Source organism: Apodemus sylvaticus, chromosome 13, assembly GCF_947179515.1.
Source record: "Apodemus sylvaticus chromosome 13, mApoSyl1.1, whole genome shotgun sequence".
Taxonomy (NCBI): Eukaryota; Metazoa; Chordata; class Mammalia; order Rodentia; family Muridae; genus Apodemus; species Apodemus sylvaticus.
The window spans coordinates 1,451,385-1,466,377 of NC_067484.1; the positions used below are offsets into that span (position 1 = coordinate 1,451,385).

The 14,993-nt window shown below is 37.2% G+C and overlaps 1 protein-coding gene across 6 annotated transcripts in view; it reads right to left on the minus strand.

The window, feature by feature from the left end:
- Window positions 1-632: 632 nt before the first annotated feature.
- LOC127663791 (uncharacterized) overlaps window positions 633-14,993 on the minus strand; it is a 741,437-nt gene continuing 727,076 nt past the window's right edge. For 2 of the 6 annotated variants that reach the window (XR_007973020.1, XR_007973019.1), the window contains exons 6-10: window positions 7,353-7,389; window positions 5,690-5,805; window positions 1,721-1,842; window positions 1,368-1,497; window positions 633-756 (exon numbers count right to left, since the gene is read on the minus strand). Coding sequence is in view for 3 of the 6 variants with exons in the window: in XM_052155516.1 (XP_052011476.1) it covers window positions 5,702-5,805; window positions 7,291-7,389 (203 nt within the window). In the remaining 3 variants the exon portion in view is untranslated. Of the gene's footprint in view, window positions 757-1,367; window positions 1,498-1,720; window positions 1,845-5,689; window positions 5,806-7,290; window positions 7,390-14,993 lie in introns of those variants that run through there. The other 4 variants (XM_052155517.1, XM_052155516.1, XM_052155515.1 and 1 more) reach the window with 4 other exon arrangements.

A 14,993-nucleotide genomic window follows, 5' to 3' on the forward strand; every position in this document is an offset into this window, starting at 1 on the left:
CTCTAGCTCCCTCTGCCCCCTTCCTCTCCCTCTCTCTCTCCAAGCCAGGCCACCCAGTATTGCCTTACTTTGTTTCTTTACTTGTTTCCTTAATTCAAGGTTAATTATATCTATTTATTTTTCTCTTCATTTCATTAGTTGAGGGTGCTTAGCCCTTGAGACCAGTACCTAGATCAGGCCTGCCTCCAGGTCATAGAGCTCTGCCTGTCTCCATCTACTGTGTCATGTGATTAAAGACACACAGCACCACACTTTTTTCATTGTACATGTAGTTTAATTTCAAATTTTATTCATGAGAGAGAGAGAGAGAGAGAGAGAGAGAGAGAGAGAATAAGAATTGTAGGTTACACTTCAATTCTTCAGTAACTGTGTGACCACAGGCCATGTTTAACTTTCTGTAAGATAAAGCACAATGGTACTGATTATATAACACTGCGGACTTCCACTAAGCAAGCTGATTTTCACAACTCCTCTCTGTCTTTTAAAAATTTGACTCGACGACAATACCAGGGCTCCAAAGATGATTGTTTCTTTCATTTTCTTCTTCTTGATGTTCTCTTTTTGTTAGAAGTCAGAGTCAAGGTAAAACAGGAAAAAAAATGACCCAAAGTGATTAGTGTGTCACCCTCTGAGTTCTTTGTCCTTTCTTTTTTGTCTTTGCTGTTCTCTGTGCTTGCTATCCTCTAGATGATAGGGATGTAAATCCAATTTACATGTGGTGACTTGTAAGGAGGCTCTACTGATCTAGAGAGTACCCTTGAAATAAAATGAGAATCAAAACAAGAACTTGTAATAAAATATATAGACAAAATACAATTTCTATTATTAACCACCCCCCCCCAAAAACACAGCAACACTTTACTGACTAGACAAGTTCCTTTTCTGCACATCAATTATCTCCCCAATAGCTAGGTAGTGTGCAAGTCTGTCCTAGTTTGACTATCAAGGTTAAGAAAAGTGAACCATCATCAATACTAGTTAGTCTTACATATATTAAAGGACAATGAGTTGTAAAACATTCACACTAAAATTATGACTGATTTCATGCTGAAAACTGTCCACTGGAAAGACATAGGTCAGAATTTAAGAGCACTGGCTGCTCTTCCATTCCCAGGCCAACTGACACCCTTCTCATAGCCTCTGGCCACCAAGCTTTCTCAAATAGTTTGCAGACCAACAGACATGGCAACCCCCCTCACACATACAGGGAGATGTAGTTAGGTGTGTGTGGCAGGTATAGGTGTTGAGGGTGAATTTAACTAGCTTGAACAAATATATAACTGGGAAGTTCATTCTTTAATTTACTTAATTTTATTAAGTGTACAGTGCAAGAAGGAAAATGGGCTATACCATATTTAGGGTACGACCTGTAGATCAAGAGGAAGGACCATCTTCTCTGAGATTGATCTATCCCTTGGGAAGAAGGACAGTCAGCCCAGATGTGCTGGTATGTATTCCTGGTTCTTTATCAAAAAGACTTTGACTCTGACCTTGCTTCTGATTCCCCAGTGCAGGTTAGGAATCCAGCACAGATAGAAAGCGAAACCACACCAAGGAAACCAGCATGCAGGAAAAAACAAACCAGAAAACATGTTATGTTGGACGCAACAAAGCAAGCTCACATTCACAAATCTGTGAGCCTAAGACTCATCCCTGGCTGGAAGGAGAGAACTGAGTGTAGGACACACACAGAGTTGGTCATCTCTGAGTCCATACTTACCCAGGCCCGATGTTCACGTCACTAGGCCACAGGCTCTAACACCTCACTTTATTACAGATAATCATGGTGGCTCAAGCCTTTAATCTCAGCAATCAGATCTCCACTTTCTGGGTCAGCATGATCTCTGGAGTGAAAAGAAACAGATGCAGAAAAAACTCAATATTTCTTTGTTAAAACAGTTATTGTAAGTTTTAAGGAACATAATAGTTTGACATTAAAAATCTCTAGTTCACTATCACCTTTCTCACATGTCTAAGCCAATGCTTCCTAATGAGTTCTTCCTACTCCATGACTGTCCCCCATCCCTGGGTGTTGTGTTGTATAGTGAATGTGTGTGTGTGTGTGTATGTGTGTGTGTGTGTGTGTTCGCACATGCACACAGGACTACCATCACTGGAGGATTAAATATAAACAAACAAGACAGGAAAGCTGGAGGAACTATAGAAATAGCTGAATATTTTCTTTTTTTCTTTTCATAGGAAGAAAAAAGAAAAAAAGAGCTGCCACTGCAGCAACATCTGCCACCATCATCTTCACCACCACCACCACCAACAAAAGATACTTGTCAATCTCCTTTTATTATAATAATTAAAATTTAAAATTGTGTGTGCTTGTGGGTGATCTATAGCACAACCCTCACAGGAGGATTAAATAAAATTAACCAAGAGATCCAAGGCTATATAATAAAAATGCTAAAACATAGATGATAGACAGACAGATAGACATATAAACAGAGACAGACAGAGATATAGAAGAGCATAAGAAGCCTTCCCCTCGAAAACAAGGAAGGCTGGAGAGAGAGGTCAGCCTCCTTATGTTTATTAAGGCAAAATCAAAAGAAAAAGTGAAATGAAACAAAACAAACCTAGCCGAATATTTTATTTTTCTTCAGATATTAAAAATATTTTTAAAAAGCACACAATCATCCAAAAGGGAGAGAGAGAGAGAGACAGAGACAGAGAGACATAGTGAGAGAGAGAGACGAAAAGATCTATTTTTTTACCACTTTTTATTGTAATAAGAAAGTAATGACTTTAAAAATTAAAGCTGGCCCATCTTACTTAACACTCATTAATACAATTTATTCTGTTGAGTAAGACAGGGATACCTGGTCAACACCCCCATAATTTAATAAGGAATTTTAAAAAAACAAGAAAACAGCCAGTAAACTGCTTGAACTCATTATGGTTTTTATTATTAAAAAAGAAGGAACAAAATAAAGGTTAATGGTTGTATTTTCTAATTGTTAACAAATAATCATTAAATATTAAAAATCGGTCCACTTTTCTAAAAAAAAAAATTGGTCCATCTTATTCACTGTTGTATCATGAGTACTGTACTAAAAACAAATTTTGGTTTTAATAAAAAGGACAACTTGTCAACTAGGAATCAAGGTGACATGGAGAACAGAATACCAACTTCACCATTGCCCTAATACTAGAGACCAAGAGTGATATACACAACAACAAGGCAACTAGCTGACAATCCTCTTAGGAAAAGAAAAGTTAAGGAAAATGGCCAACTTAAACCTCATTTAAATAAAGGGAAAAAAAAGTCCAGATCTGACATCTGGTAGATCTGGGGTGGAGGAAATTATGATCCAGATGGGCAAAAATCTGGCCAACATAGCAACATACTGGGCTGGAGAGATGGCTCAAAGGTTAAGGCTAAGACTGTTCTTCTGAATGTCCTGAGTTCAAATCCCAGGAACCACATAATGGCTCACAACCATCTGTAATGAGATCTGACACCCTCTTCTGGAGCATCTGAGGATAGCTACAGTGTACTTACATATAATAAATAAATGAATCTTTTAAAAAAATAAAATTAAATTAAATAAATAAATAAAAAACATAGCAAAATACAAGACAGAAGGAGGCAGGGGTGGGGGTGGGTTGCCTTTCCCCTACCCAACATGTACCATATTGTCATCACGCTTTGAGGGAATATAGAGTGGAGAAAGTGCCTTCTGCCAGAGATCCGCACATCCCATCTAGATGGACACCAAGCCTAGGAAGCTAAGGTTCCCACAATTCTCCAGTGCCCCAGGATGAAACATGGAGATGGGTTGGGGCACAAGAAACATGAGGATCAGGTCCTTCCATGAGCAGACTAGCACCTCTGCCCACAAGACACTGTGTTATTCCCAGCTTGAAGGAACTAGCTATCCATCCCTCCAGGACAAAGAGAAACCTCAAGCGAGGTGTGAGGGCTGGAGACCAGAGAGACATAGGTTTTATCCCTCACCTTCTCCCTTGCCTGCACCTCTGAAAGGATGCTCTTGGCTATGGTAGGATAGGAGTGATAAACGACACTCAGCTCCACCTACAACTCCCCTACCACCGCTAAACTTAAACATGCTTGTACAAGACCAGTGGATAGCAGAAGTGGCAGCCACAGGAAACAGTCCACATGGTTCCTCTGAAGGAGGAGCAGGGGAAGCAGTATTGGTAGCTAGAGAAGACCAGAAAGGGAGACCCCATTGCCACCTTGTATAAAGGTATGCTTAAGAAACTAACCATAAACAATGAAGCAAGGCCTAAACAAGTTCAGAAAGTTACCCCATGATCTACTGACAAAAATCACTAAATCTCAAAATATTCTGAAAACAGATAACAGCTAATAAAAGCCTTAGAAAACTTGAAAAACTCATTTTATATACATATAATAAAGTATAAATGTGTGCCTACAATTATGCTTCCCAATACACTGTATAAGGAGATGATTACAATCAAGAAAGACTAATTCCAGAAAAGAAATCCAGATACCCAGACTCTGTTTTGCCTCATCTGGGTCTTTTATAAAATAATCCCAGTGTTTTATATCTGACAAAACAGGGAACCAAAGTAACTTGGATAAAACCCAACTCTAGATCCTTTCTACTGTGCTATATATCTGTCTTCTGGTAAATGCTTCTCTAAAAGAATGATTTTTTTTAAAGATTTGTGGTTTTAACAATTTATTCCACAAGGAAACCAATGAGAAAGGATTCCCAATTTCTTTCAAATTATAATGCAAGGTAATAAAAACACATAAAGGTCTTATGAATGTAAAGAGACTAGTTTTCTAAGACAGCTATGAAAATATTTCTTCTAAAAAACAAGTTCACTCAAATGAGGCATTTAGATTCTGGTTCCAAAAGAGGTTGTGTCCTTTCTTAAATCAGGGTTTCCCTAGTCTGTAGCCTTCCCTTGAAAATACTGTTCTCCTGGTGCTATCTCCCAAAGGCTGGGATTAGGTACCACCGTGTCTACCTTTAAATTCTTAAAAATACTGAAGAACACAAACTTCAGTGTCTTCACTGTGACATAAGCCAAATGGCTAATAACTTATTTAGTTAATACGAAAACAATTCACACCATGCTTTACAATCCCAATCTAAATTTATACACAGTAGATTGGGTTTCAGGAAAACACCATCATCCAATTCCAGAAAACATAACTATGCACTGGTCATCTGCTCAGATTTAGATTTTGTTGTGATTCAAGTTGTCACTTGTAGAAGTTTGCACATAGGTCTTCTTCCCAGCTCCATGCTCCCAGAAATAAAACTCAGACTCAAAATATGTATACTTACAAATATGTTGGCCTTATAGCTAGTCTTCTCTGACTAGGCCATAGTGCATTATAACCCACTTACTCAAATCTACTTTCTGACACATGACTACTTACCTGGGCTCAGGTACCATGTGTCAGTCTCGTCACATTTTCCCAGGCAAATATCTCATCCCTGGCTCTATCCCAGAATTCTTTCTGCCTTCTGAATGTCTCATCTTGTATTCTACACTTTCCTATAGGCCATAGTTTTCTTTTAGTACAATACACAAGATATTCTCTCTACAGTCACTAGCATCCTTAAAACCTTCAAATTCAAATTCTTAATTATTCTAATTCTACTTGTACTTCTAAGGTACCAACACCACCAGCAACATCCAGAGGTTACTATGGCTTTTAAACACTCATGTGTACCTGCTTCTCCTTTCAGGATTTTATTTTGGAAATACTGCCACTCCAGCTGGATGTTAGCACCAGGATGAAAAGGTGACCTTCCTGTGCCATGGTTGCTGACAGAGCCACTGTTTTTCCTGTGAGAAAAAAAATTGAATTGTTTCTCTAAGTACAAAAGGATGTTAAGGTCATGTAATAGAATTTTTTCATGCAATTTTAATTATATAATATTTGTTCTTTAATCGCTTATGCATTGAATCTTAAAAAGCATCACCATATAACATCACCTAATTTTTTTTAAGACAGGGTCTTCTGAAATTCTCTATGTAGACAACGCTGGCCAGGAACTCACTAATGTTCACCTGATAGGATTAAAAGCATGCACCATGCATGGCTCCAGCAATGTTTCTGATAAACCGACTCAATCTAAAATCAGCAGAGTCAGTTTTCCATGGCTTTTCATTTCTTACAATGAAAAGCAGACAACTCAGATCCCAGGCTCAAATTGTAGGAGTAGACAACAAAACAAAAACTATAAACAGACTTTTACAATTCAGATATAAATACGTTTATCCTCCCATTTTATTTTTTTTTAATTTGATAGCAATAGAAACAAACTGGAGATTCATGCACAGCAATGAAAATCTGATGTTTAACATATAACCAAATGTGAATTTCAGACCCCCAGATTTTGCTTTGGTTAAGAACATTACTTTAATGTATCATTTCCTTTCATGTATAAAATGATAAGACAACAATAATGTTGTAAAATTGATGTGCATGTAAAACACCACAGGCTTAGAGGGCAGGAGACTCAGAACAAAGAAACACATAACACAGAAAGTCTTCTTGCCTCTCCATATAAACTAGAAAAAAGAACAATTTACTAGAAGGTAAGTTGTCCCAAGGTTAAAACTAATTCTTTCAAATTCAAAATAATACTTTTCAGAGCTAAGTCACAACTACCTAGGACAAAAATAAAGCCTTGTTGGGAATTTAGAATTTTCTAGGATTTTCACATAAGAGAAAAACTGACTTTAAAAAGAAAACACTAGTGTAGCTATCTTGTCAAGAAAGAACTAAGGAAAAATCCTAAATAAATGTTTCAATACTAGTAAGTAGTACACACATAAACCTAAAATTTCATTTAAAAAAAAAAAGCAAGACTGCCCAGATGACTGACCTCTAGAATATAAAATTATCAAAACCCAAAGGTTAGTATGTTTACCTACATTCATGGAGGAGAGTTACTTCAACAGAAGAACAGAAAGTCTGAAGACACAGGATAATAGAAATTTCCCCTTAACAAACAATAAAAAGATATGAAAAATATCCAGAAAATATCCTCATCTATTTGAGATAATACAGTCCTCAATTTAAGATACTCTTCTCTGTATATTTCAGCTTACACCAAGCAGTAGTTTTCTAATTTTCCTACACTTGTGAATATAGGCTCCAGCCAATTTGAACAAAGGAATAGATTTAACTAAGAAAAATCAAAATACTTTCCAAAGAATACATTGTTATCAATTCAGACACACACACACACACACACACACACACACACACACACACACACATTGATATGTATCAACTTTCTTAAAACAAACAAGAATACAGACCTTTGAGATCTGTTATATTTCTTATAGCCCCTGAGACAAAGAAGCCATCAATATCAACATGCCTTACAGAGCTCTGCTGTCTGGGCCAGCTCAATTTGCCTAAAAGGAAAAAAGAACATTCAAACCCAAACTAATACTTATCATTTAAAACAGATTAGTTAATTTTAGAAATCACATTCAAGAAGAATGGTATCATAACATAATATAGAATATACTATGGACTGTATACCACCTTAATAGATGAATTTCAGTTTCTCTAGTTATCTGATAGAATTTTAAATCACTTCTAACAACACCATGGTATTCTTTCTTATTCTATTTTCTAATTGTCTTCTTTTAAAATTTAATTTTACAAGATAAATTTGATTATTTGTAATAATTTTGGTATGTGTAGTTTCACATACTTAGCTTTAATAAGCTCCATTCTGCACAACTCTACAAACTTTATTTAATGAAACAACAATAACAATGGCTACTGCCTCCCAGTGTTCCTTATAAGTATTAAAACAAAGAGGTTTACAGGGGGATAGATTAATTCTCACAGCACTATGGAAAACATTACTACCACCCCCACCTTTTATAGACTAGTAATTTAAGTCCCACAGCTGATGAATGCCCAAGTTACAATTTAACTCCAGTCTGCTTCATTTCCAACTTTTTAGGCTATCATACTACTCTTCTAATTGGACATATTTCAAAAAGTCCACAGAAAAAAACAAAAATCTACATACAAAGGGAATTTTTCTTTCACCATTAGATGTTACTAGTTCTGCAGCACGTTTATTGCATTTATGGAGCTGAAAGTTAATATTATCTCGTAAGGACAATTACTGACTTAGAAAAACCAGAGATTGTTTATAAGGATTATTATAATCCAACTATTAGGATAATATTACTTTAGAATAATTTTATTACAAATACCCCATATGGTGTTCCAAAATATAATAGTACAGGTCCTAAATCTAAGAATCTAAACTCTAAGAACTTTCTAAGCTTATACCAAGTTCTGATTTCAAAGAATATGCTTGCATATCAGCTTTAAACAACAAAACAAAACAAAATAAAAAACTTACTCCCGAACAACTGAGCCACTTCACGTACTAACTGTGAGGCGATTGTCTAGTCCCACTAGGTGCAAGGCACTGACCCTTTCTCCTTGCTGCTTTTAAGCAGATGCATGCTGGGCATCACTGATTCCTGTCGTTCCTCTTGCAGAGAGGAAATAGGCAAGAAAGGCAAACAGCCATGCATGCTCCTGTCGCAGAAAGTGGCAGAGCAAGGACTCAGATCCAGGTTACACTAAATCAAACTCTTGCCATCCTCTATGTAAATTTCACTAATCACAATCTTTCTTTTGTAGAACAAGGTATCAAACTCAGGGCCTTGAACATGTAAGGCAAACAACAATCACAATTCTACTGTTCAAAGTACTATGAAACAGAAGGTAAACAACCTAAAAAATGTTAAATATTTAAGGGGTACAGAAGATTTAAATGAAATGCCTATCACATGGTTTCTTACAACATATAAATTTAAAAATTTACTCCCATTCATTGACCTAAATCATAATAGTATTCTAAAGCTTTCAAGATCAAGTGACCTTTGGTTTAAAAAAACCAAGAGACAAATAACAGATGGCATTATTATGAAATATTCCAAACTACTGACTAAAAGCCTATTTAGATATACAAACAAATAACATAAGAGCAACAAACATTCACATAGAAAGACCCTGCAACTTTCTAAAACCCCATTAGCATCTCCCTCTTTATGCCTCCCTTTCCACAGTTATAGAGATTACTATCATATAATCTTGAACCTTACTTTTTGCCCACAAAAAAAAGAGACCAAAACCTTTGTCAAAATAACTGAACTAGAATCTAGTTTAAGTAACAACTATCACAAAACAGCTTCTTGTTGGATTTGGATGACAAGTGTGAGCCACACACAGAAATGAGACAATCTACATAGATGTTAAAACAATCTCCCTAAGTTTACCACATAGTTACAACAGTTCTATTTCAATGTTAATTTTTAAGAGTGCATTATTGAAACAGCCTTCTAGAAAATCTCAATTACCGTTACCAATCAGCATCATTCTCACAGGAGATTAGGAACGGAATATAAAATGTCACGTTTATACAGCTCATAAATTCAGCTGTTTATAAAGTCCCCATGAAGAAGGAAAGCTTGGAATCCCAGTGCATACAGCACTGAAATGACCTGACATTTTGAGGTAGCCACAGTTAAGTTTAATGGGAAACATAGTAGCAAAGTTTTCAGTTATAGTTACTGTAACTTATATAACCTAACATTCCTAGAGGATTTTTATATTAAGAAGTTTGGAATCATTAGAATACCAGTAAGAACATCAGAATGAAAGCATCAAATAGAACTGTTTTGAAGAAAACAATTTTAGTACCTACCTGTGTCAGGTACAAGGGAAGACCAGCCTGTTTTTATTTTGTTCTAAATCAGAGGAAGCTTGCCTGTTAAGATAAAGGATTGAGAATGAAGTGAAGATCCACTTAAATATATTTAAAGTGCAAATTTACTAGGTATCACCAAAGACCCAGAAGTCAACAAAATGATGTATTTAAAAAAAAATCAAGCCAGGTGCAAGACTTAAACCACAGCACTCAGAGACTGAGGGCAGGCAGATCTCTGTGAGTTCGAGGGTAACCTGGTCTACAAAGTGAGTTCCAGGACAGTCAGGGCTATACAGAAAACCCTGACTCAAAACCAAAACAAAATTCTGACAGTTAGCTTTAGTGTTGAACCATTATGACTCTAGATATCAATAGTAGCATATCCGACAAACAAATATGCATGTATTACTGGCAAGAAAATACACTGTTAACAAAACATGTCTATGCTGCTACAGCAGACTAGACAAAGGCATATTTGGAAAACAGCTGTGTAAGAAATATAGTAAAACACACATTTAAATAACTAACATTATTTGGATTTGTATTAAAGAGTCAGACCACACAAGCAGACCATCATGTACTTAGGTGATGCCATGTGAACCTTCTCTCTATTTTAATTGGCCAATCAAAGGTTAGAGTCTATGATTGGGTAGTGGAGGGGAAAGGTGGGATTGGAGGTTCAAAAGGGGGAGCAGGTAGAGGAAGAAAAAGAGAGAAGGAAGAGGAGAGGAGGAAGCCACTATGGACCACGTGGATGGGAGAAAGCACAAATCTTAGTGGTTGGGAAGTAAGTATTTTGCCAATGAAGACATATGACTTATAATTAAAATATTTGGATTATGTGTCATTTATATGGGCTATAAGGGTTGGAAATTTTATCAACAAATTTGTGCACCTTATATCCAGCTTAGAACTGAACTAAATTGAGAGGAAAATCCAACCCCCTATATCCTAAACAACCAGAGGTAACAACGCAGCCCTGAGCTGGGCCACAAGGTGGCGCCAATGTCACAGCATAGTTGGCGTTCCCTGAGCCTGAGAAAAATTCAAGGACCCAAAATCAATGTTGCCTGAAAAGCAACATTCACAGCTAAAGATCAGCAATTGAACAACAACAGCTATCTTTCCAAAACTTTCTTCACAGACACAGCAGGCTGATCTAGGCGTTTCAGCCGCAAGCCAACCTTCCCCTGCAGCTTTCGAATTTCCAATATCCCCCCACCACACTTCTAAACAGGGCACAGGACAGACAAACCAGCTCTCCCAAATGCTTACACTGCAGGCTGCCTAATATCAACACACATGCTGAAGGCTATAGGCCAGACAAAAGATCCAGAGGGCAAAAAAACACAAAAGCCAAGGATCTTTGTGCGGTCAGCCCCTCCCTACTAATAAAAGACCATTAATAAATACTAGTAAAGACTAATAAAAAGACCAATAATAAATACTAATAAAAAACTAATAATAAAAGAACCACAATTTTCTAAATCCAACACCAGAGGGAAACAAACATACCAAATAATAAGACCAAATAATAAGAAATAAATAGTAATTACTGCAATTGTTTTCTCATTCATTTCCTCCCACATGAATAAGGTGCTACAGAGAATTAAGGAGTTTCTTAACTAGTGATTATAAAGAGCAAAGATATTTTTAAACAATTTTTTGTTTCTCAGAGTATATGTGACCGAAGTCTAGAAATTAAATTTGCCAAGGTACATTGAAGAAAATTTTGCATTTTCTAGAGACTAACTCTAAAACCTGTACTACGATAGACTCTGAAGTAACACTTTACCAGCAAAACTTGTAATTATAAACAATATGATCTAACCTCATTAAGCAAAGCAAATATTTTGATTGATTAGTACTTAGTTTTAACTCAGCAAACCTGTCCCTAATAGTTTCAGTCATCACAGAGACAACAGTACAATACTATATTAAAGAAAATGGAGCTCTAGCTTTTGTCTCTATAACAAGGACCTACACTAAGGACTAAAGAGTGCTAATAATCACATACATTAAGAGTCACAGCCCAGAGAAACAATGAAATCATCTAAACCAGTAAGACAGACAGGCAATTGAGCAGTGATGTATGAACAGAGATCTTAAATGCTAAACGTGCTTCGGACAGCTGCACTGGTTAAAAAAAGTAATACTGACATACATATTGAGAACAATTTACTGTGGGGACAAGCATACACAAAAGTGACCCTAAGAAGACTCAAAATTAAGAAAAAAATTGGGGAGTAGTACCCAATAAACAAAGACAAGTGCTAAAATGATCAGCAAGGAAAAACATTTAGATTGGGTAAATGAAAGCTCAGAAAGAGGTTATTTGGAATCAAAGGGAAAAATAAATAAATAAATATCTGGGAGGTGGAGAGAAACTGATGGAACAGTCTCACTGAGCAAAAAAGTGGGTGAGTGGGTATCTTAGAGTTTTATTGTTGTAAATAGTCACCATGACCAAGGAAACTTTTATAATGAAAACATTGTATTGGGCTGACTTACAGTTTCAGAGGTTTAGTTCATTATTATCATGGTGGGAAGCATGGCAGCATCCAGGCAAACATGGGGCTAGAGAAGTTGCTGAGAGTTCTAGATCTTGATCTGTAAGCAGCAGCAGGAGACAGTGTCCATACTGGGTGTAGCCTGAACATAAATTAAGACTCAAAGCCCACTTTCATAGTGACGCACTTCCGTCCAATTTGGCCACACATGCTCCAATAACACCACACCTCCTAATAGCGCCACTCCCTATGGGACAAGCATTCAAACCCATGAGCCTATGAGGCCCATTCTTATTCAAACCATCACAGTGGATAAGTCCTCTGTCTGGAGCCAGCCCTGGCAGAGGTGTTTCTTTCTTCTTGGTTCTTCTTGAGGCAGCAGAAGGGGGAAGAGCATGCTGAACCCCTTTAATACAGTTCCTTGTGTTGTAGTGACCCCCAATTACATAATTATTTTCATTGCTACCTCATAACTGTAATTTTGCTGTCATAAATCGTAATGCAAACATCTGTTTTCAGATGGTCTAAGGCACCCCCCTCCCTTATATGTGGGTCATGACCCACAGCTGGGAGCTGCTGGGCTGGGGATTAGGTGTTTACATGCAGCCTTACCAGTTTTGCTGGGGATTAGGTGTTTACATGCAGCCTTACCAGTCTTGCTGGGTCCAGCATTTTCTGACTGTGCCCGCAGTCCTCCTTTTAGGAATAGTAATGTATATCTGTGCCACTGAATGCTGAAGTTAATACACATTTAGAATTCACAGGGTCTAATTGAGACGGTGGAAGATTATGGGGGCTTCTGAAGTAGGATTAAATACACTTTGCATTATAATAACGGCCTCTTAGCCTTTGGAGCCTGGGAGTGGAATGTAGTGGTTTGAATGAGAATGTCTCCCATAGGCTCAAATATCAGAACCCTGGTGGTGACTTTACAGCTATACCTTACCAGGGACAGGCTCTGAGACTTGCATGTAGACTAGCCTCAATTCCAGTTCACTCTCTCTGTTCATGTTTGGGGCTTACCATGTGATCTCCCAGCTCCCTTCCATGATGGTCTCATCCCTCTGGAGGCACAAGCCAAAATAATCTCTTCCATAAATTCCCTTGGTCATGGTATTTTATTACAGCAACAGAAAAGTAAATAATACAGACTATAAATAATCAAAGATTAAAACAATTTTTACTTAATCTTAAAAAATTCATGATAAAATTGGGCACCAAAAAAGTAAAATGTACTCACCACAGTCTGTATTGCACTGACTATTGCAGCCAGTGTCCCTCTTCCTGCGTGGCAGAACGGCTGCTCCAGCTTCTGGACTCAGCCACAACCAAGAAAAGGCAAGACAGTAAACAACAGTTACAGCTCCTGCCACACAATTTACTTAAAACCCCCGACAGATTTACAAGTGCAGTCTCAGGTTTTAACCCTAAAATAATTAGGCTCCACTGTTTTGATTATTTTGTCTTTGATGTAAAACTATAGGTGACAACAATGGTATGTGCTGTCCAAACTGCAAACAACTTGTTTTAAACAGATTATTAAAATAGTATACATTCACTGTGTTTTTTCAAAATTTAGAGACATAAAAAGAAAAGGTTTTACTATATACATATGACACTATGTACTAGATACTTGTGCAATGTTCCTAATTCTCAGTATTACCAGCAATGCTGAGATAAACTAAAATATGTTAAATTGTTCTATGCAAAATATCTACTTCCTCAGGACAAAATTCTTGACAGTAAAGTGAACTTTAAGGGTTACAGTTTATGAACGCTGAAAACACAGAGTTGGTGTATAAAGTCACATCATACCTGAAAGCATATCATAAACTAAAAAGAAAATAATTATATAGACATGTAACTGTCTTTATTCATTAAAACACACCCATTTTCCCAGTCATCATTCTCAGATTGCTTCCTCCAACAGCACTACCTCGTGGTGGGTAGAAAAAATTAAGTCAATTTTATATAATAATGTACTCTTCGTTGATATTTATCAAGGGAAATGGGAAATTTGAAAATTCAAATGTCCAATTAACGGAAGACAAAAGATTAATGCCAAGTAAATTTTGTCAAATGCATTATTTTCAGGATGCTTTATCAGTACAATCTGTCCAGAGAACTTCCTCCCTACAGGTTAAACCTCATATTTAAACACATTTCAACCTTTCAACTGGCTGAGTGAGGTCTATAGAGAATGAATCCATGCCCTCCTGAATAACAACACTTAACATTCACTTTGCATAAAACATCAATAAATCAAATTAACAGTCACTTACTTGTTACCACTACTTAGTTAAACAATCTACTAAAATATTCCCTTTGGAGTGTTTGTAGAAAGATACAGAGAGGAGGGGATATGTTCTATGGTGGTGTGGTGAGGTATGGGAGAATGGGGTGCCTCAGCGGGCCCATGCCAAGGCATCCCTTCCCCCTGAGGACCAGTCACATGTTGGTATAGTATAGAATAGAGTTTATTAAGGGCATGGGGAGGGGAGTTAAGAGGGTGGTAGAGGCAGAGAAAGAGACACTAGAGAAGTAGAGTAGAGATGTAGAGGCCAACCATGGCACGTGGAGAGAGAGGGGGGAAGGCAATGAGAGAAGGGAAAAAGGGAAGCAGGAAAAGAGCAAGGGAGGAGCAAGAGACCAAGAGGGCAAGAGAGCAAAGAGGGGGCAACCAGGCTCTTTTATAGTGGGTCAGGCCTACCTGGCTATTGCCAGGTAACGATGGGGTGGAGTTTGGACAGAATGCTAACATCCT